This window comes from Phacochoerus africanus, chromosome 1 (genome assembly GCF_016906955.1).
Source record: "Phacochoerus africanus isolate WHEZ1 chromosome 1, ROS_Pafr_v1, whole genome shotgun sequence".
NCBI classification, from domain to species: Eukaryota; Metazoa; Chordata; class Mammalia; order Artiodactyla; family Suidae; genus Phacochoerus; species Phacochoerus africanus.
Window position 1 is genome coordinate 39014222 of NC_062544.1, and position 24393 is coordinate 39038614.

General features: G+C 39.9%; 1 protein-coding gene across 5 annotated transcripts in view; it reads right to left on the minus strand.

Annotated features, from left to right (window-relative positions):
* The window catches only part of KIF2A (kinesin family member 2A), an 80550-nt gene extending 60518 nt beyond the window's left edge, over positions 1 to 20032 (minus strand). For 2 of the 5 annotated variants that reach the window (XM_047754466.1, XM_047754338.1), the window contains exon 1: positions 19677 to 20032. In XM_047754466.1, the coding sequence (XP_047610422.1) occupies positions 19677 to 19740 (64 nt within the window). In that variant the 5' untranslated portion in view covers positions 19741 to 20032. The remainder of the gene's footprint in view (positions 1 to 19676) is intronic. The other 3 variants (XM_047754387.1, XM_047754274.1, XM_047754442.1) reach the window with 2 other exon arrangements.
* Between the last annotated feature and the right edge of the window lie 4361 nt (positions 20033 to 24393).

Genomic DNA, 24393 nt, shown 5'->3' on the forward strand with positions numbered 1-24393 from the left:
TCTTTATTCATCCATCCACTGATGGATACTTGAAGTGACTCTATGTCTTGTATATCGTAAATAATGTTGCAGTGAACATAGGGGTAAAATACTTTTTTGAGATAGCTTTTGTTTCCTTTCAATAAATACCTAGAAGTAGAACTTCTAGGTCATATGATAGTTCTACTTTTATTTAATTTCTCTTTTATTACTCAATGAATTTTATTACATTTATAGTTGTACAATGATCATTAGATAGTTCTATTTTTTTTTTGTCTTTTTGCTATTTCTTGGGCTGCTCCCGCAGCATGTGGAGATTCCCAGGCTAGGGGTCCCATCGGAGCTGTAGCCACCGGCCTACACCAGAGCCACAGCAACGCGGGATCCGAGCTGCGTCTGCAACCTACACCACAACTCACGGCAACGCCAGATCATTAACCCACTGAGCAAGGGGAGGGACCAAATCTGCAATCTTATGGTTCCTAGTCGGATTCATTAACCACTGCGCCACAACGGGAACTCCAGATAGTTCTATTTTTAATTGAAGAACTTCCATACTGTTTTCCATAGTGGCTGTACCAATTTACATTCTCACTGAAAGTGCAGGAGGGTTCCCTTTTCTATGCATCCTCACCAACACTTATTTCTTGACTTCTTGATAACAATCATTCTAACAGAGGTAAGGTAATAGCTCTTTGTAGTTTTCACTTGCATTTCCCTAATAATCAGTGATACTAAACATCTTTTCATGTACCTGTTGGCCATCTAGATCTCTTTGGGAAAATGTCTATTCAGATTCTTGGCTCATTTTTCAACAAGAATTTTTTTTTTTTTTTGCTACTGAATTCTTTAAATATTTTGGATATTAACTATCAAACACATGGTTTGTAAATATATTCTCCCATTCTGTAGGCTGCCTTTTCATTTTGTTGATGGCTTCCTTTGCTGTGCAGAAGCTTTTTAGTTTGATATAGTCAAGCTTGTTTATTTTTGTTTTGTTGCCAAAAAAGGGTGGATTCTTTATTTTTTAATTACTCAATGAATTTTATTACATTTATAGTTGTAAAATGATCATCATGACCCGATTTTATAGCATTTTCATCCCATCCTCCTGCCCCCCAACCTGTCTCCTTTGGAAACCATAAGTTTTTCAAAGTCTGTGAGTCAGTTTCTGTTCTGCAAAGAAGTTCATTGTGTCCTTTTTTTAGATTCCACATGTAAGTGATAGCATATGATGTTGGTGTCTCACTGTTTGACTAACTTCACTTAGCATGATAATTTCTACGTCCATTGCTACGAATGCTGTTATTTTTAAAAAGGGTGAATTCTGTATGTGAACTACACCGCAAATTTTTAAAAATAGGTCACAGTAACTGAAAAGAACATAAGGAAATAGAAGATGATCAATGACAGAATTCTAGGAATCATCAACATTTAAGAAGCAGACAAGGAGAATGAATTTAGGAGATTAAGAAGAAGAGTTCAAAAAGTAAGAACTCATATAACCTGGTACAATCAAGTCCAAAAAAGTCTTTTGTTTGTTTTATGGCCACACTCTCAGCTTATGGAAGTTCCTGGGCCAGGGACTGAGTTCAAGCCACAGCTGCAACTGGAGCAACTGAGTCAGATTAATCCATTGTGCCACAGCTGCAACTCTCTAAGAAAACCATTTTAAAGGTATGAGGAGGTAGGAGTTCCCACTGTGGCTCAGTGGGTTAAGAACCTGACTAGTATTCACTGAGGATGTGCATCCCTGGCCTCGCTCAGTGGGTTAAGGATCCAGCGTTGCTGCAAGCTGTGGTATAGGCTGCAGAGATGGCTTGGATGCTACGTTGTTGCGGCTGTGGTGTAGGGTAGCAGCTGCAGCTCCAATTAGACCCCTACTCTGGGAACTTCCATATGCGACAGGTGCAGCCCTAACAAAAAGAAAGAAAAAAAAAAGAAAAAATAAAGGTATGAGGAGATAAACAAAAAGTACAATAAGCAAAAACAAACAAAAAACATAAGAACTTCAGCCTTACTAGCAGTAAACCAAATTAAACAATTTGCCGTTTTTGCCTATGAAAAGTTTTTTTTTTGTCTTTTTTTGCATTTCTTTGGGCCACTCCCACGGCATATGGAGGTTCCCAGGCTAGGGGTCGAATCGGAGCTGTAGCCATCGGCCTACGCCAGAATCACAGCAACACGGGATCTGAGCCGCGTCTGCAACCTACACCACAGCTCACGGCAACACCAGATCATTAACCCACTGAGTAAGGGCAGGGACCAAACCCGAAACATCATGGTTCCTAGTCGGATTCGTTAACCACTGCGCCATGACGGGAACTCCGAAAAGTTTTTTTTTAAAAAAACTTTATTCAGGTATAAATCACATAACATAATTTATTACTTAAACTACACAATTTACTGTTTTTAAGTATATTCACAAATATTTGCAATCATTACCAATTTCATAATATTTAAATCATTTCAAAAAGATATTGTGTTATCCTTTAGCTGTTACTCCCTCATTCCCCCAACAATTATTAACAATCACAAGCAATCACTAAGCTAGTTTTTGTCTCTATAGATTTGCCCATTCTTGACATTTTACCTAAATGGAATCCTATAATGTGGTCTTTTGTAACTGACTACTTTCAATGAGCATGTTTTCAACATTTGTCCACACTGTAATATTCCATACAGTTATGTAACATGTAGGTTGTTTCCACCTTTTGTTTGTTATGAATGATGTGATAGACATTTATACATGCCACGTAGATAAAGGTTTTCATATCTCTTTTGTATATTCCTAGGACATAAGGATGCTTTTGCTATGGTTTTTAAAAATTTTAATTTTTTAGAGAAATGTTACCCTTAGGTACACAGCAAAGTTGAGCAGAAGGTACTGAGATTCTTTGTGTACTCCTTACCCTCAAATACGCATTATCAACACCCTCCACCAGGATGGTACATTTGTTACAACTGAAAAACCTACACTGACATACAGTCATCACCCAAAGCCCATTACAATTCATTCTTAGTGTTGTACATTCTACAGGTTTGGACAAATGTATGGTAACATGAATCTACCATTACAGTACCACACACAATATTTTCACTACACTAAAAATCCTCTGTGCTCTGCCTATTCATTTCCACCCCCACTCCCATTCTTGTGAAAAGTTTTGTTTTGTTTTGGCTGTGCCTGGAGGATGCAAAGATTCCCAGGCCAGGGTTCAAACCCACACCACGGCAGCCACCAGAGAACTCCAAAAGTTTTTGAAAACCTAAATTGTTGAGGATGCAGGGACATGATGCATACTCATCATTGGTGGGGTTTTTTTTTTTTTTTTGATCTTTTTTTATCTTTTTAGGACCACACCTGTGGCATATGAAAATTCCCAGGCTAGGGGTCAAATCAGAGCTGTAGCTGCCAGCCTATGCCACAGCCACAGCATGGAATCCAAGCTGCAAAGTCTGCAACCTACACCACAGCTCATGGCAATGCCGGATCCTTAACCCAAGTCCAAGGCTAGGGATCGAACATACATCCTCATGGATACTGGTCAGGTTCATTAACCACTGAGCCACAACAGGAAACTGCATCCTCATGGATACTCGTCAGGTTCCTTAATCACTGAGCCACGAAGGGAACTCCTCATTGGTGGTTAATTTCATAATTTAATCAATGAATGCCTGCTATATGCTAAGCACCATGTTAGATGCTAGGTTTACAGTAGAGAACCAAAGAGACATGGTCTATGACTTCAAAAAAAAAAATCACAAAAATAAAGGTATACTTACAAAATGCAACAAAGTTTATCAAGGAAATGTAAAGTGTACTGAGAGAGATTTAAGAGTTCAAATTTTGATTTGCCAATCCGGAAAGGCTACTCTGAACAAGTGTAGAAATAACGTTTAAGCTGAGAACTAAAAGCAGAAATTTAGTCAGGCAGAGTGGGCAAGAAGAAAGTTTTAGGTGAAGGGAACAGTTTGTGTAAAAGCTCTGGGGTGGGAAAGTCACTAAAAGAAGGCCAGTGGGGTTAAACAGTGGGAGTAAAGGAGTAACTGAGAAGAGACAGGAAAGGTAAGAGCCTTAAAAGGTCATGTTAAGGATCATCTGTTTCATGTGCTTCTAAATGTTGATACTGGTAATCTTTCTTTGTTCTTCATTTTCAGTCTCTTCTCACCCTTGTGTTTCTTCCCTTCAACGGCAATGTACATTGATTTGACTTCTCTCCATTAATCAAAGAAAATTATTGGGTGGCATACTTTTTCATCTTCCACTTCCTCTATAAAAAGAAAGCTCCATGTGGAGTTCCCATTGCGGCTCAGCAGAACCCGACTAGTATCCATGAGGATGCAGGTTTGTTCCATGGCCTTGCTCAGTGGGTTAAGGATCTAGTATTGCTATAAGCTTTGGTGCAGATTGCAGACATGGCGCCAATCTGGTGTTGCTGTGGCTGTGGTGTAGGCTGGCGGCTACAGCTCCTACTCGATCCCTAGCCTGGGAAGCTCCATATACCTTCTTTTTAGAGTGTGGCCCTAAAAAGATCACCCCCCCAAAAAAAATAAAAGAAAGAAAGCTCTATGTAGACACAGATCTTTGATCCCCCCATCCACCCCCAACGGTTATATTCTCAAGAGCTAGCACATTGCCTAAAGTAATGAATATACATTGGCTAAATGAACATATAAACAATACACATACTCTTAACCAAACACCCTTCCAATTAAAGGCTGGCATTTTGAATGATTTTTAAAATTAAGGAAATACTCATAGAATAGTTAAAGAATAGAGAAATAACTGGCTTTAAGAGATTAAGTTCATCAATTCTGGCTTCAATAATGAGACAATTTACTTAAGTGAGTTACACAAGTACAAACTGATAGAAATATAGGCAAGTTAATTCATTAGCAAAATCTATTTAACTATATTTAGAGTTTGAAAAATATCAATCTATTATTTAGCAAGGCTGTTCAAGTTTATTAAGTTGAAAACTATAATGTTCATTTTTCAAAATTTTAATTAAAAAATCACTTTCTTTTCATAATCAGATAAAGTACATGACATCTTATTTTTCTATATTGACTCACAACACTAGAACTTGAATGTTTTTTTCATTTTATGTCTGGACCTCATATACACTTTAAAAATTAAACTTCTGGAGTTCCCGTCGTGGCGCAGTGGTTAACGAACCCGACTAGGGACCATGAGGTTGTGGGTTCGGTCCCTGCCCTTGCTCAGTGGGTTAATGATCCGGCGTTGCCGTGAGCTGTGGTGTAGGTTGCAGACGTGGCTCAGGTCCCAAGTTGCTGTGTCTCTGGCATAGGCCGATGGCTACAGCTCCAATTCGACCCCTAGCCTGGGAACCTCCATATGCCATGGGAGCGGCCCAAAGAAATAGCAAAAAAAAAAAAAAAAAAGACAAAAATAAATAAATAAATAAATAAATAAAAATTAAACTTCTTACCTTTTATGAGCCATTTAACTTCAGAAAAAAAAAATTCTATAGGCACAGTATAAATGTCATAATCCAAGCTAGCAAACCTCAAAAACATAATATTGTACAATGTATGAACAAGGCTACGAGGAAACAGGTACTTCTGCAGATAGGAAGGTAAATTCATATGCTCTCTATGGAAGCATATACATTTGACCTATTGAATGTCTGTTTAAAACTTTTTTTTCTTTTTGGCTGTGCCTGCGGCAAGTGGAAATTCTCAGGCCAAGGACTGAACTTGTGGTTGCCAAAGGGGAGGGGGAGGAAGTGGGATGGACTGGGAGTCTAGGGTTAGTAGATGCAAACTGTTACACTTGGAGTGGATAATAAGTGAGATCTTGCTGTATAGCACAGGGAACTATATCTGGTCACCTGTGATGGAACTGATGGAGGATAATGTGACAAAAGAATGTGTGTGTGTGTATGTGTGTGAGACTGGGTCACTTTGCTTACAGTAGAAATTGACAGAACACTGTAAACCAACTATAATGGAAAAAATAAAAACATTAAAAAAAATGGGGGGTATAGAGGGGACATAACAGAATGTGAGTCTGATCTGAGACAAACATATAATACTATCCCAAGAGCGTTTTAACAGAGTAAATAGAGGCAATGCAGAAAACATAAAGCAGGTGACCCATCCTGGTCTAGGAATCAAAGAAGGATGAAATGCTTAACAGAGACAAAAAGGAGCAATGGGAATTAAACAGGTTAGGTACAAGTTCCAACAGTTTGGTGTGTTTGGAGTGCCTCAGACAAGTGGCAAGATATGAGACTGGAGAGGGAGGTCAAATTGCTCAGGGGTGACTGTGAGCTATGCTACACAGTGTTGGGTTTTATCCAAAGGGCAACAGAGGTAGAGAAATTTACCAAAAAGTTTTAAGCAGGAGTTCCCAAGTGGCTCAACAGGTTAGGATCTGGCCTTGTCACTGCAGTGGCTCAGGTTCAGTCTCTGGCCTGAGAACTTCCATTTGCTGCAGGCACGGCCAAAAAAAAAAAAAAAAAAAGAAAGTTTTAAACAGATGATCAGTAGGTCAAATGTATATGTCTAAGAGGTTGTTCTGAAAGAATAACTGACCAAAGGTAGAAAGACTCTAGGACTTTATTAGCAATTTGTTGCAGCAGAACAGATGAGACAAAATGCTAACCTGACCACAGTAGAGGGATGAAAAAATGTGTGGACTGAAAAGATACTTGAGCAGTTAAAAGATGAAACTGCTCTGATGAAAGGATAGTAGAGTAAGACAGAACAGGAAGTCAAGTACATCTAGGTTTGTGTCTGGGGCAAAAGGGTTAATGAAACTGATGTGAGATACTGAAGAAGTAGATCTGGGGAACAGATGATGGGAGCAATTTTTGACATGCTGAATTTGAGGTATTTATGAGCTATCCAAGCTGATATAATTAGTAATCCATTAGACACACAAATAGTATGTGTTTTCAGCTAGCCTGAGGTGAAGAGAAGCATTCAGATCACCCAGGGAGACTACTGTACAAAAAGTACTGCAAGGGTAGGACCAAGTCTTGAAGAACACCAACATTTAGAAAATGTAGAGAGGAGTTCCCATTGTGGCTACAAACCCAACTATAATCAATGAGGACACGGGTTACATTCCTGGCCTTGCTTACTGGGTTAAGAATACAGTATTACCATGAGCTGTGGTGTAGGCCGAATATCTGGCGTGGCTGTAGCTATGGCTGTGGCTGTGGTGTAGGCCGACAGCTGCAGCTCTGTTTCGACCCCTTCCTGGGGAACTTCCAAGTGTGCCTCCCACCACAAAGGAAATGTAGAGAGAAAGATGCATCTGCATAGATTAAAAAGGAAAAGTATGAGCGGTAGGAGGAAAGTAAATTTTATTTACTTTTAACTTAGTTAAGGAATGAAACCCAAAAGAGCATGCAAGATTAAAAGCACTATATCACTTTCCCCTGTGACACAGCAAGTTAAGTATCTTACGTTGTCACTACAGTGGCCTGGGTTGCTACTGTGGTTTGGGTTCAATCCCTGGCTCAGGAACTTCTACATGCTATGGGTGTGGCCAAAAAAAGAGAAAAAACCAACAACAATGTAGTGACATTTTAGTTTCACTCCAGGAATTTTTTTCTTTTTTAATTGAACTATAGTTGATTTATAATACTGTACTAGTGTCAGATGCACAGTAAAGTGATTCAGGTATACATACATACATATATGTTCTTTTTCAGATTACTTTCTATTATAGGTTATTATAAGATTCAGTTTGCTATGCTATACAGTAAATCCTTGCTGTTTATCTATCTTATATAAATAGTGGTGTGTATCTATTGATCCCATACTCCTTATTTATACCCTCCCTTCCCCTTTGGTATTAATGTTTTTTCTATGTCAGTGAGTCAGGTTGTTTTGTAAGTTCATTTGTATTAATTTGTAGATTTCATATATAAGTGATATCATGTAATATTTGTCTTTCTCTGTCTTACTTCACTTAGTATGATATTTCTTGGTCCAACCACATTGCTACAAATGGCAATATTTCATTCCTTTTTATTAAAATTTTTAAAAAATTTTTTTGCTTCTTAGGGCCCTATTTATGGCATATGGAAATCCCCAAGCTAGGGGTCAAAGCAGAGCTACAGCTGCCAGCCTACACCACAGCCACAGCAACGAGGAATCCAAACCCCATCTGCAACCTATACCACAGCTCATGGCAACACCAGATCCTTGACGTACCGAGTGAGGCCAGGGATCAAACCCACATCTTCATGGATACTAGTCAGGTTCGTTTTCCCTGTGCCAAAAGGGGAACTCCCTCATTCTTTTTTATAGGTGGGTAATATTTCACTGTATGTATTCGTGTGTGCGCGCGCGCACACACACACACACACACACACACACACACACACACACACACGCCCCTTTATCTATATCTCTGTAGATGGACACTTGGGTTGCTTCCATGTCTTGGCTATTATAAACAGTACTGCTATGAAAGCTGGTGTGCGTCTATCTTTTCACATTAGAATTTACATATTTTCTGGATATATGCCCAGGAGTGGAAGTGCTGGATCATATGGTAACTCTATTTTTAGTTTTTTAAGGAACCTCCAATCTGTTTTCCGTAGTGACTGCACCAACTTACATTCCATACCCTCTCCAGCATTTATTATTTGTAGACTTTTTGATGTGTATCCTTCTTAATAAAACTACATCCCAATTTTTTGGGCCATGTTGTAGTCAGTTTTCCTAACAGCTATAACTGGAAAACAATTTGTAATGAAACCCATATATTATCCCAAAATAATCTTGAACAAGAGTTTCACAAAAATAAAGATCACTGAATCTAGATAGGCCTCCAAATCATCAATTATGCCAGCAGCCTCCTAGCAAGCAGGTCTAATGTTGCATTTTCCTGACAATACAGCTGCTCATCTACTAAACATTCTTTCACTTGCCAGCATATGCACTTGTCTAAACCTTTGAAACTCTGTGAACAATGGCCTAACTTAAGCAGTGCAAACAGGTTGGAACCGACTAGAACTTTTTTCCAAAAGAAATTATATAGCCAGAATACTTGCATTCAGGGCAACAGCTACTCAGTATCTGTTGTAACTGACAAAGCAGCCTTTTCTAGGTAAAAGTCCTAAAATCTATTCTTTCAAAGACATCAGATAAAGGGACTCATAATGATCATATAGCAAATGCTAGCTGGATTAATAAAAACAGCTGAAGGCAGTCTATACTATAGAAAGAAAAATAAAAGCATTATTGAATTAATGATCTGACTTCCAATGCCTGGAACATCCATAGTACACAAAGAACTCTAAAGGAATTAGAGTATGGAGGTCTTCAGAGGAAAACAATCTATGTTCTAATCTTATATTTACTACTTACTTTATGTACAACCTTCGATAAGTGAATTTCCTCACTGCAGTTTTGGCCAAAAACAGTATTTCATTAGAGTGATGTCTGTGGTTAAATTCTAAGACCTACCTCATTAATTAGGGCCTGAAATTTGCTCTCATTTCCTAAAAATCTCATCAGTGAATCACTATATCCACTTCTCCTGAGCAGTCCATACAAGCTTAAAAACACCATCCACCCTGGGCCTCCCAAAAAGTTTAATGCTGTTTGTACTCCCAACTCACTTTTCCCAGGATGACACATAATTAGATTTCATATGCATTTCTTACAGAAAGAATTCTCTATAGTTTTAACTGTAACAGGTTTAAATTAAAACTTGTTTAAATTCAATGCTAACCAATTTCAAGGATGAAGCACACTGCTTGGACATTTATCACGGCATCTGAACTCAAAATGTCCATGGGCCAAAGTAAAGAAATGGTGCTAAAGTTATAAGCATGTGCGAATCCTCTTATATTTGAGCACTATAGCCCACTTAAAAATTTTCTAAGCAAACCCTAAGTCTCTCATATTGGCCAACAGACTAAGCATAAATTTACCTTAACTGCAACCCTCAGTTGATCCTTATTCTTAAAATGTAGCTTTGACTTTTAACACCTAAAGTTTGCATGTGTCATCATCCCTCCCACCCCTGACAAAAGTTGATTTTTTTTTTAGAGCAGTTTTAGATTTATGGGCAAAACTGGACAGAAGGTACAGCAATTCCCCATATATCCCCCACCCCTACATATCCATAGCCTCCCATACTATCAATATCCCATACTTGGGTATACTTGTTGCCATCAATGAACCTACACTAACACATTTATGATGATGATGATGATGATGATTTTAAATGGCCACACCCACAGCACATTTGTGTACTATGGAAGTTCCAGGGCCAGGGATTGAATCTGAGCCACAGCTGCAGCAATGCTGGATCTTTTAACCTACTGCACCAGGACAGGGATTGAACCCGTAACTATGCAGTGACCTGGGCTGCTGCAGTTAGGTTCATAACCTACTGTGGGAACTCCGCGACACATTAATACTCAAGATATTACATATTTTATATCAGGATTTACTCTTGGTGTTGTATTTTTTTTGAGTTTTGACAAATTTGCAGCATGTATTCACCATTACAGTATCATCAGTATCATAATATCAGTATTATCTCACTGCCCTAAAAATCCACTCATGTCTTCTCTACTCATCCCCTGCTTACCCATTTTTAAGTCGAAAATTGCAAATAACAGTTAAAAGATTCTAAATGCTGAAATGATATTCAGAAACTTGCGGATGAAGAGGGAAGGCAAAAGCCAGGGCAGGAAAAAATAGTCCAAAAATAAGAGCGAAGGAAAAGTAAAGCTACATTTCAGAATCAAAATATACCATCCCTTAAAGAGCTAAAGCCAGATCCTTTAAGTTCTGTTTTTCCTTCCCAGTGCCTTCCAGGAATTCTGAGAGGATCTTGGTTAATACACTATAGCTGAAGAGTTTCCTCTGTGGCTCAGCGGTAATGAAGCCGACTAGTATCGATGAGGACATGGGTCTGTTCTCTGGCCTCACTCAGTGGGTTAATGATCTGGCATTGCCAGGAGCTGTGGTGTAGGTCCAAGATGCAGCTCAGATCTGGTGTCGCTGTGGCTTTGGCTGCCAGCTACAACTCTGATTCAACCCCTAGCCTGGGAACAACCATGTGTCCTGGGTGCAGCCCTAAAAAGAAAAAAAAAAAAAATACTATAACTGAGTCTTTTGAAGATAGGCAAAGCAGCTATAGTTTAAGTAAATTCATGATCTACATATAAACATTTACTGGGAGTGACTCATACCTTAAGACTCACTTTTAACATACTAGTGGCAAAAACTATGAACAGTCTAAGTTGGATGCTCTTTGATATCACATTGTACACTGGCTCTACAGTCCTCTACACTGTATTCATGAATAGGACTAGCTTGATTAAATAGGCTGAAGAGATTTTATAACCTATACGCAGACTTTCCAAATGTTAAGTCCATTCCTTTCAACACATCTGCCCTTTATTTGGCACAAGAGATATATTGCATATAACATCAATTCCTCTTGCAGTGCTCTGTATCTCATCTGTTCCTTAATTATTGCTTACCCTCCTAGACTGATGGAATCTTAGCCTCACTAGCTCTCATTTTCAGCACTTCTCTCCCTTTAATCTATCGTTAATCACTGGCTAACTCCTATTACTGCTCTTAGGAGATTAAGTCCTACAGTAGTTTCCAAGTGTCCTAGAAATTAATTCCAAGACGCCTTACCTTACCTTCGTTCCTAGGTCTTTAATAAAGTGCCCCAGATTACTCCTCCTTCCTTACTTTCCTCATCTATCACCCTCTGGTATGCTTTTTTTTGGTTGTTGTCTTTTTTTTTTTTTTAATCTTCTAGGGCCACACTCCCGGCATATGGAGGTTCCCACCTACATCACAGCCACAGCAACGTCAGATCCAAGCTGAGTCTGTGACCTGCACCACAGCTCATGGCAATGCTGGATCCTTAACCCACTGAGTGAGGCCAGGGATTGAACCTGAAACCTCATGGTTCCTAGACGGATTTGTTTCTGCTGTGCCACAACGGGAACTCCACCATCTGGTATGCTTATCTGAAATGCCCTTTACCTGACAGCACTCCATTACCAGCTCACAAGTTGTACCTTGAGCCTGGAATGTGTCCTTCCCCCACAAGCCATCTAATGGTCATTTTCCTCTCATCATGCAAACTTCACTCTCCATGAGGTCTTGTCAAATCACTGTTAGGAAATGTTACTTTTTCTAAAATAAGGGGATCACAATCTTGGGTGCAAACTGGAATCACCAGTGTGTGGGAAGTTGTTTTACCAGCATATGAAGTGACTGAAAATAAAATACTGAGGCCCTGGCTCCATAGAGACCAATTAAAACAGAATTTCTATGCAAAGGACTCAGATACTGGTGGTGATAGTTGGGGGAGTTAAGTTTAGTTGTTTTTTTCCAAACCTCAATAAGGTGATTCTAATAAGCAGTCAGGGCTGTGAACCACAACTTGAACCCTACCCAGGCTAGAAACAGAACTCCTACAACATTTACTCAGTGCGTTCTCTAAATATATCCATATCTCAGATCCCTAAAATACACTTACCGAATAGCCCTGACAAATGAATATAATGTAAATATCTAAAATGGCCCTTCATAACGCCTAAACATTTTATAGTAGTTTGAATACTGAGCATAGGGTTTCTTTTCTGTAAAATGGGGAAGATACTATCTATCTTGAAGGGTTGTCATGAAAATCAAACAAAATACTTGATACTTTACACTTAACAAAGCAAGTGACTTACAATGGGCACAAATGTGAAATCCCTCAGGTATCAAGAGTAAAAAAGGGCACAAATGTAAAATTCCTTCAACTATCAAAATAACACCTGGATTCACTTTTTAAGAAAGAAACAAAACTCAAGTGATAAAATGGAAGATACAAGCTATCTGGATGAGGCTGAGTGGATAGCTCCTAGCCAAGAGTTCTAATCAAATGCGTCATTCTTTGCACAGTACACTCAGCAAATTTAACCAGAAATACGTCCCATCCTGATCCAGTCTTTCTTTTAAAAATTTTTATATATGTGAAATCTGGTTAAAATTAATACCAAAACCAGTGGAAAACAAAACAAAACAAAAACAAAAAAACCTTGAGAAAAAGTCTTTGGCAATAAGTAAAACGTAGCCCAGGGAAGTGCTGATTCTTATAAGCCTTTGGCTACACTGTGTGAGGAAGCTGTTCCCAAATTACAGAGAGGCACCAGCAGCTGGTTCTATTTGCTTTCTTGGTCCCTGTGTTTAAAAGCATCCCAACACAGGATATCTAGAGAGGAACCTGCTGCCAGGGGCTGGTTTGCCAGAATTTAAAAACACACTAAACCTTATTCCCTTCTATATCAAAAAAAAAAAAAAAAAAAAAAAAAAGTTAAGTGATAAAGTAAAAACTCAAATTTGTATTAGAGAGTAGAAAACAGGCCAGTGATGACAAGTAATGTCAATTTTAATTGACTAACAGGGGCTGCCAGGGCTAGTGCTATTGTACTTTAAGAAGAATGCTAAGACTTTCTCAGGAAAGTCTTAGCATTATCTCATAAGAGATAATGGATATTGGCAATGGGCAGAAGAGGTGAAAGGGGCAGCATGCATGACATATATTTTCCATCCAAAAGACTTGTAACTTCAAGGGTCTAACTAAAGAATCTAAACCTAAAAAGGTGACTTCTATTGATGTACACACAGTATGGCATAATTCTATCAATATTAATCACACTATATACCAATCATTTATTTGTTTCTGAGGGCAGAAACTGTGTGTACCTTATTCTTTTTGTATCTCCAACACCATTTAGAATGACTTAAATATAAAAAGCAGTTTACAAAAGTGTATTAAATTAACTCTGTAACAAGAAAACAGAGAGCTTTGAGATAACATTATTTTGTGATAGGGTGTAATTACTTAAGGTCTTCACACCAAAATACTCTCACACCCTAGTAAATGCCCAGTTGAACTGGAAGCGTGATTGTAGTAGGTGGTGAAAAAAAATTAGCAGTTCCTAAAATGAGAAAGCCCAGAACTAGACTGAGAAGCACAACTTTTAAAAAGGACAACTCCTCCTTCATTTTACTCTTGGAAGATAGCAGCAAAAACTTAAGGTTAACCAACAATAAAACGATATTCATTTCATTTTGCGTAAGTTTTCACTAGACAAATCCCAGTGCTCATGAGCTTGTATTTAGTTCTCTATAATAAGTACATGGCACACCATCCATTATGTGTAACCAGGCACTTAAATGTCTAATATAGGGAGGTTCTAACATCTTTTTCACTTACAAACTATAATACCATTATGACTACCTTAATCATAAGAGCTGGTGTGTGATGGAATGGCAACCTTCCTATATTTGCTCCACAATTGGACTAGAAAAGCAAAAATTAGTTTTAGCTAGGGCTTAAAAGTTTTATCTATTTTCAAGCTCAGAACTATGATTTCAAAACAAACAAACACCTTGAAAAATTATTTTAGGTTATAGGACAGTGGTGTTAAAGGCAAAGTGGGTAGTTAATTCCAAGAATTAAGCTTTGCAAAAGATTACCGTAACATTAATGGCAAGTATACTTGTGACTAGAAAGAATGGATCTGGATGATCTCCCAAGGAATCTTGTTCAGGGTTTTCCACACTTGCACCTCTTTTCCTATTTGAAGGGCCACAAGCTTAACTGGCTTTTTGCTACTTTCTCTTGATTTAAAAAAAAAAAAATTACAACACACAAAAAAGTTAACACACAGGCTTTCCCCTTAGTTCCAAAATTTCTGTCATAAAAATCAAGTGACTGGGCAATACATTTGATTTCTAGCTTTCTTTGGTAGTTCTGGAAGGAACAAGTGACCATCAAAAAAAAGTCTTAAAGCCTTAGATTGCCGAATCTTAATACTTAAAGTTAATAAAACGTTAGAAATCAATTTGATCTCACAAACTGGGCAAATTTAAGCAACGTTATTAATTGTAGGTTATCTGAGCTTTAGGAGCTTTTATATCTCAACCCCCACCCCCAAAATCAAAGTACACAAAGTGAACAATTTCATACCATCATCAGCAAACATTTGCCAGCATTTAAAGAGAGAGTTAGGAGAAAAAGGACTTAAGTTTTATCAACCATGTGATCTTGGCAAATAATCCAACCTCAGATTCTTCACCTATAAAACAATGAATCTGCCATCCACTACCCTACTTAGCTCAGAAGGTTTCTGTGAGGACCCAATTAGATAACCTATTTGAAAAACTATGAAAACTTAACAAATACATATATGGAATCATCATCATGCTAATCATAATGTAAAGAATTCATTAATCAATAATTTCCTTCATCCTACCCATTTCGTAATTAAAATCACATAACTGTACCAAAAAGAACCATACTGCCATGTGGTTCATTTTCATTTCTTAAATTCATAGTCTATTCTCCAAAAGCCTATATAATGACATGTAAAGATGAACTAGTAGGAGTTCCCACTGTGGCTCAGGGATAACATGCCTGACTAGTAACCATGAGGATGCAGGTTTGATCCCTGGCCTTATTCAGTGGGTTAAGGATCCAGCATCACCGTGAGGTGAGGTGTAGGGCAGCAGCTACAGCTCTGTTTTGACCCCTAGGTTGGGAATTTCCATATGCTGTGGGTGTGGCCCTAAGACGATGAAAGAAAGAAAAGAAAGAAAGAGGGGGAGATGAACTAGCAGAAGAGTAACTGTGGCAAAGTAGGTAGAGAATTAGGCATTAAAATCTTTAGATTGGCTGTCCTAAATTCCAAGATTCCCGATGGGTCCTATGAAATCTTCTATTTCCTCTGGATTTCACATGCTTAATTAAAGCACTCTTTTCACCATTTAATAGAGATAGGAATATTTTTTTCTCCCACAATTTTGAGATTTGTGACCTTCCAGTAAATATACAACAGCACTTTTCACTGGATCATTCCAAATGGGCTCTGTAACAATGCTCTCTACTGGATTTCTCAGGAGTGAGAAGCAATTTCCTACATCTTAACAGAGCTGTAAAAAGCTGTATATGTTTCTCAAGTAAGAGAGAATTCTTTCTACTGTCACAGTTCTTGATAATCTGGTTTCTATCCTACGTAAACCAGGTGCCTGGGTGTCACTGACAAGCTTTATGAATCTAGACAAGTTACCTTTTTTTTTTTGTCTTTCTTCCACTTCGTGGGCCACTCCCGTGGCATGTGGAGGTTCCCAGGCTAGGGGTCTAGTCGGAGCTGTAGTCACCGTCCTATGCCAGAGCCACAGCAAGGTGGGATCCGAGCCGCGTCTGCGACCTACACCACAGCTCATGGCAATGCCAGATTCTCAACCCACTAAGCAAGGCCAGGGATCGAACCCGCAACCTCATGGTTCCTAGTTGGATTCATTAACCACTGCGCCACAATGGGAACTCTGACAAGTTACTTATTTTGACTTGGAACTCAGTTTTCACATCTGAGAACTATATTATCTCCAATAATCTCTCTGGTTGAAATAGTATATGATTCTCTTCAGATCTCACATATTAATCCTGTGACTAAGAAGAGAGCCCAAAGAACAATCCCATCATAGCTGCAGCTTCCAAATATTCAAAACATTTCTTACCACTCCCTCAGTCCCCAAAGGATAGTCACTACTATCTTACTAACTACTACTGTAGAATGACTAAGAAATGTTTTAACTGTGCAGAGTTTTGTTGTTGTTGTTGTTTTTGGTCTCCCAATGAAAGCCACCTAGTTATACAACAATTAAGATGGTTGTTTTTGGAGTCATTAGATTCCAAAAAGAAACTGAATCAAAAAGATAATAGGAAGACACATGCAAGAAAATACATATGAGTGTTCATTTTCTGTAACTAGTCCAGTTTCATAGCAGGTTATCTCCTGCAGCTAGGAACAATCTCAAAAGTCCATGCTTAACCTCTGTCACTACTAACCTTAAAATACCAAAAAGTCAGTAAGCCTTCACAAATCACTCAACTTCAATCAACTCTGAGGAACTTAAACTAAGAAACCTGTATGAGGTATAGGAGGACAGAGTAGGGAATCAGCAGCACAGGATGAGCATAGATGGAAGGGTTTCCCTTCCAGATAAGATTCCCTTCATTTTAATCATTAATTAAAATAATGTTTGAAAACCAAAATCCAATAATGAGTGATTCACTCAAAAACTATATACAAGGAACTCTGCTAGAAAGATGATGAGATACAGAGATGTATTCAGGGAATTTAAAATCCCGTAGTGCAATGGTTCTGGTTGAAGTAGCTGTGGGTTGTATGCCATCCTTCAACTGCATTCTCCATACTACCCCTTCTCCCGTGCAGTTTGAAAACACAGTATTAAGAGAAATGTACCCAAATATTAATACTTAAGGAAATATGCTGTCTCATCAGTCTCCTAATGACTTAGGAATTTAGTGGCCATTCGGTTTTAGCAATCAGTGAAGATTTACTGGGATTCATTTTGAGCAGGGTGTTGAAGGACAGGAACAAATCCATTTTAGTTACCTGTTTGCCCTTGGAATATATTATTTTTAATACATGAGCATCACAGATGGGAAAAGCATGCTCTGAAACAAGGACAAAGATCACCATTAGGAAGCCTTCAGAAAAACAAGTCACCAGTTAATAGCAGTCTAGAGTAGCTCTTCTTCACTCATGTGATTTCCATTGTCTCATAGTGATTTCCATCAGTGCTCATCCAACGACAAAGTTTATTTCTGTTAGGATGACTACTAGCACTTTTTTGTTTGTTTGTTTTTTAATCCAAAACAGATATGCTATAGAAATGGGAGGAACAAAACAGCTCCTTTAAAGTGAAAAAGGGAATGTTTAAGGGGAGTCTCCCAACATCAGTTTCTACTGTGAAATGCCACCATTCAATGCAAATGATCACTCCCTTCTTTTCAAGTTCTCTTATATTTTACTTTCAACTCTACCATGCATCTGAGAAGCATAAATATGTACAGGACTGTAAGTTAGGATGATACACACTGTAATGACTGCCATTATTTCTCAAGGGCAAACTTCTTTGAAATGTGATTTTAGGTTACTATCTCTTATGTAAGAACCAAAGCTCTTGATGTCTGGGTTTCTAGTACAGGCAGAAGGCAAAGAATATTAAAAGTCTCTATCCTAGAACTCCAAAAGAACCAAAGCTGTTTTCAATCCGATATGCTTAAATAAAAAGATGTTAGCCTAGAAAATACATAATTATCCAAATTTTATATTTTCATGATACCTTTCATGAAACCTTTTTCTGATAGATTCTACAATAATACCCACATTCACAGTTAAAGGCTTAGAATATAAAGAACTTACATTTTATTGCCCCCATTTTAAATATGTAAATCCTACTTTTCCTAGTATACAGTGAACATGCATTTACCTAAAAAAGAAATGACAGTAACAACACTGCTTAAGGACAATAATTTGAAGAAAATAATATAAAGAAACCCATCCCAAGTAAAAGAGACACCTCTTTTCCACTAGTGTTATTGGTAGCTTTTAAAGCTCTAAGTGATATAATTAATCCTTTCCCACACAAGATAATGCTTCCAATTGTTAAAACAAACTACATCAAATATAACGAAGAGAGAAAGAAAAAAAAAAAAAAACCACTAGCTATACAGGTTTTCCAATATATCACATGGAAAACATTAAAGTCAACCTAGCCTCACATGATTTGGTCAAACCTAACGGAAACCAACAAGGTGTGGATGTGATAGCGACATTACTACTGAGTAGGCTAAATGACCATCCTCCTCCATGCGTTTTCTCCTTTACAATATAAATTATTTCCAAGCCTGGCTGGTGCTGTATCACTCCACACCCCAAGCTAGTGACATTTTCCCCAAGAGAAATCCATAGAAAGATATAAAAGCCTAAGACTTTAAAAAATATTTTTTAATTAAGCTTGTGTCTTCACCTCGTCTTACACTTTTTCTCTCGGTTACCTCTCCAGAGGGTGTGAAAAGATCAACATCCGGTCGCCCACTCGCACCCTCTCAGTAGTGCCTCGCATTGACTAGGCTCATCCCCCTCCTTCCCTTTCAGTCTCATCACCTTTGAGAAGCTTATCGAATACTTCTTCCCATTGCTCCCCCACCCACATTCAAGGCTGAGCATCCCTCTTCCAAGGAAGGGTCTAGCGAAAAAGACAGGCATGCTCGAGAAACGAAAGCCGAAGAAACCTGACAACCAGACAGCTTAACCAACGGGGTTGGCCTTTCTTCCCCACCTCGGCCTCGGACCACAATTCGGTTCCCTAAATACCGAAGTCTCTGGTCTTCACGCTCTCCCCACCCCCCACCCCTCAGAAATGAGACCGGAAAATGAAGAGGCCGGGAGATCTGAGAGGCTGGGTCAACCCTAAAGGAGCTCGCTGCCCCCGCCCACCGGGCTGGAGTCCCCGGGAGGATGGAGATCGCGGGAGAGCAAGGCCCCCGGCCCGGATCCTCCAGCGCGCCCGCTTTAAGTCCCCAGAGAAGCGGCCCGCTACACCCTGGTCCTTCCCTGCCGGCCTCCCCCCCGACCCAGCCCTCCGCAGGGCCCCTCCTCTCCCCGGCACCGCAGCGGCACCCGGGGCGGACCCCAAACTGGCCTCACTCGCACACACGCCACACACAAAAGCGCCGCGGCCGCCGCCTTCCCGCCCCCACAGCCCGGCGGAGCAATCAATGAGGCGACCGGCGCCGGCTTCCCCTCCTTGCACACCCGAGTACCGGCCCGGCCAGCAGGGGCGGCGGCGAGGCTCACCATCGCTCCGCTTGATCTCCACGTAAATCCCGATCTGGATCTTGCCGAAGTTGGCCGTTGCCATCACCTCATCTGGAGCAGCGGCGGCGGGCCGAGGGAGGGGGACGGGAGGGCGGAAAAGGCGGGGAGGGGGCGGGGTAGGTGTGGGAGGGGGAGCGGTTGTCCGCGGCCGCGCCGGCCCGGGCGACAGCGTGAACGCGAGCCGGGGCCGCGAGGAGAAGCGGCGGGCTGGCAAGCGGAGGCCCTGGGCCTGCAGGCCGGCAAGAGGACGCGCACGCCGGGGTGTCGGGGTGAAGCGAGGGCCGGGGCCGTGAGGCAGCGCGGGGGAGAGTGGGAGGGCCCGCGCTGCCTGCCCGGGAGCCGACGCTAGGGAGGCGGGGCACTGCGCGCCTGCGCAGAGCGCGCCTCCCGCGTCTCTTCCTCCTCCGCCAGCCTTTCCCTGCTGCCTCGAGGCGGCCCCGCCCAGCTCCGCGGCGGAGCTGTAGGCAGGGCAGGCTAGGGGAGCGGAGCGCGCGCGGCAAGGCCTCCAAGCGAGGTTTGATTTCAGCGCGCCGCCCGGAAGAGACGGGCGGGAACCCGCGCCGGGGTGCCATCCCGCCTCTCTGGCGTCCAAAAATTTCGCTGTTGTTGGGATGGATTAAGGACCCTGTGATTCGTGGGCTTTCCGGCTGGAGCGCGTGGCTGAAGGATTTGAATTTAAGGGTCGGCCATTGACGGCTTGGGCTCAGTGATTCATCTGACAGTGTCACCTCTATTGCTATTTAGAGGTGATCTATCCAAATAACCTTCCCAAGGTTTCCAGTTGTGGAGGAAAAGAAATGCCTTGGAGGTGTCACTCACCCTAAATCGAAATGAAGATTCGCTTTACAAGACCTTGACTTATAGCTAATCGCCACTCAAAAAGAAACGCTGTGGTGGGGAGACCTTGACTGTTCCGTTTATGATGCATCTGATGCTGGTGTCTTGTCTTTGCCCTGCCCCATAAAACCAATGACTGATTCAAGAACAGAGGGCAGACACATAAGGTTGACTGAGGAATGTGCCTTTTCTGCAGCTACTTGATTAGTCTGACTACACCAACATGTGGAGATGAGGATTCTTCATCCTGGCAAGCAGGAAGGCCATGTGGACCCGGACCACAGAAACTGTTTACAACACTGTGTAAAAACTTCCAAAAGTGTGACTTTTGCTTCAAGTATTGGGACTTGATATGGAGGAAACACACTTATCGTGCCCTACTTTCTCTAGTCATTGTTAATCTTTACATAAAAACTAAAAACATACAGTTTTATTTAAAAATTGGAAACTGGTTATTTGTGTGTGTTAATTGTGGATGTGGATATATGCATGTGCCTAGAAGTTTCCAAAATAACATAGGTAATCAAGTCAAGTAGATCCTAAAAAAAATGGTTACAAGTTACATACTCTGGAGTTCCTGTCGTGGCGTGGCACAGGGGAAACGAATCCGACTAGGAATCATGAGGTTTTGGGTTCCATCCCTGGCCTCACTCAGTGGGTTAAGGATCTGGCCTCGCTGTGAGCTGTGGTAAAGATTGCAGACCCCGCTCGGATCTGGCGTGGCTGTGGCGTGGCCGGTGACTACAGCTCCGATTAGACCCCTAGCCTGGGAACCTCCATATGCCACTGGTGCGGCCCCAAAAGGACACAAGACAAAAAAAAAAAAAAAACTCATTCTTTTATGTCTCTATGACAGGTATAAAGCATCTATTTGCTTTCAAATTCTTTAAAGAATGCAAATATATCATGCTATGTATACCTATTAAATTTAAAATTGCTTCATAAAATATAATGTTTTATCATGGTTGCTGACATATACCTTGCACCCTGTAGGTTATATAATTAAGTCTTAAACCTTTAATCCATATTCAAAGGTATTTAAAAAATATGTACATCATCCTGCTTCAAGAAAAAAAAAAGTAAGACATGCTGCTTGTCAAACACAAGAACCTTTCCTTTATAGGTCATACCCAAAAGGTGTATGTTTTTTGGTATATCCTACCAGCATTTATATTTTCCAAAACTTGCATCTTGGGCTTTGTGTGCCAAAGGCCTCCTATAAAGCAGCCATAAGTACATGCAATGTGGCTATGTGTCCATCTACTTCCTGGATCAAGAGTTCTGACTCTGGCTCAGGTATTAGCAAGATATATAACCCTAACTAGGACAGTGACTGGCATATAGTAGGCACTCACACATTTGTTCAATGCATTAACTTGTTGAATGGCTCCAAATGTCTGTTGCCTCTCTGAGCAGCCTCGGAAAGTATCTTCCATTCTCTCAACTGCAGAAAGTTTTTGTGAGAGTCAAATGAAATAATAAAATGTGTGTGTTTTGATATTTATAAAGTTAAAAAAAAAAGTAAACCATCCTATAAAAAATAACCTAGTATTCTAATCATTGGAATTTGGCTCTGGCCCTTATCACCTCACATTTGAGAAGATAGCAAGAGTATTACGGACCTGTCTGTATTCTTTTATCCACTTGAGTCCGTCCTACCTTAACTGACAGAATGATCTTACTTAAGGATAATTTCCATAAAGTCATATCTATTAATATGTCCTACCCTATCCAGAGTTGATAAATCATTTAAAAAAAAAAAACATGGTTATTGTAATCAAACCAAGCCAATCTCCTAATAATGCCTAATTTTTTTCTTCTGCTTTGGTGTCATTAATACATAAACGTTAAGAGATTATTCCAAGGAAGAAGCTGTTAAGCCAGTGAGTGAGATTTGAAGCAGAAGACAGCACTCACTCACCTTAACCAGTTACCTGCTCCTCTGGAGAAAAGCAGACCTGGTCTACTTCTAGCTCAAATTAAATGTACTTGTCTACATCTTCCTACTTGAAATTTTCCATTCAGTGTCTGCGTCTAAAGTTTGTGGATCTAGGATCAAAGGAAGAAAGTGGACAGAGTTGGCAGAAACTTTCTTTTACTTTATTGTCCACTTTCTGCCCTGGACTGTTTTGAAGACTTTTTTGGTTCTCAGTAATTCCCATTCCCATTAAATTACTTAAATTCTAATTCTAATTAAACTGTTGTAATTTCACTGTAATATATTTTAGTCCTTAAACAAATACATTAAAAACACTTGGACGATATAAATCCCAATTTCACCCACTTAAAAATATCTGCTCTTCTCTTCTTGCCTGCAAACATGTTCAGGCATCTTTGTCTTGAAAAAAATTCTTCTCTTGATCCTTCTCTTCCTATTTAAATTCCATTCTATTTTTTACTTTATCTCCCTGCCAAATTCTCAAACGACTGTTTTAAATACCCACTATCTTGATTCCCCATTCTTTTTCATTTATTAACCCCTAAATCTGGATTCAACCCTCTACTGAATTTACTGATTTTTTTTTTTAATGGCTGCATTCATGGCATATGGAAATTCCTGGGCCAGGGATTGAATCCTAGCTGTAGCTGCAACCTACACCACAGCTGTGACAACTCTGGGTCCTTAACCTGCTGTGCCACAGTGGAAACACCTACTGAATTTTTCTTAAAGTCAATATTTACCTTGTAATTACCTTACTCAGTAGACACTACCATCTTTATTGGCCTTGAATTCATTGAGGAATGGCCTACTTACTCTCTCCCAAACAATACCTTGCCCATTCCGGCCTCACTTTCTGCTCATATAGTAAATGATTTACTCATCTCTACTTTATTTAAAGCTTTTCCATCTGGCAAGGCACAGCTGAAGTCTCTCTTCTTTTATGGTGCTTTTCCACCCAAACTAATCTATAGTAACTGGGGTTCTATCCGGATGATTCTTACCCACCCAAGATCATCAGTAGCACCTAAGAAACACTAATAAAAATACATAAGCACAAGCTCTCTTCCAGGCCTAATGGTTTACAATTTCCAGGGGGGAACTTAATGTGGTCTCTTGTTTTAAAACTCAAGGAAGTTCTGAGGTGTATGGGTTGAGAACTATTGATTATCCTGAATTTCCATAATTTAGTATCTTCAGTACACTGGCCACTTAGGGACTGGATACTGAATAGACATTGATTGGTTATTTACCTAGTCCACCTCCTTCATTATAATTCTCTCATGTATACTTTTTGATAGTCTACTTATCTTATTTTGATAGTATACTTTCACTTTGCTTTTTGATAATGTATTGGATTGTATTAAGGGGAAGATTTTGATAGAGAGCTAATTTACAAAGCTTTTTAAGGTCCATATTCAACTTAGATCTACATAGAAATGCCAAATAATATGGTGTCATATTCGATTATTGTCTACATTGAAAGATTTCTAATCTTTTTTTCTTAACCCACTGAGCAAGGCCAGGGACCTAACCTACAACCTCATGGTTCCTAGTCAGATTCGTTAACCACTGAGCCACGACGGGAACTCCCTAATCTTAATATTTATTAACGAAATGTATGCTTTAATTTTCATTTACAGGAGTTCTCTAGTGGCACAGTGGGTTAAAAATCCGGTGTTGTCATTGTGGCTCAGGTTACAGCTGTGTGTAGGTTCGATCCCTGCCCCGTGAATTTCTGCATGCCACAGGCACCCCCTCAACCAAATTTTCATTTATATAGCTAATTCCTCTCAAGTAGCTGTTTCCCTTACCCCACATTTTCAGTAATTTGATGAGTATGAATTCAGAAATAACAGAAAATGGTCTTTTCACAATTTGTAGTAATATATCCAAACTGAAAATCATCTATATATCTTT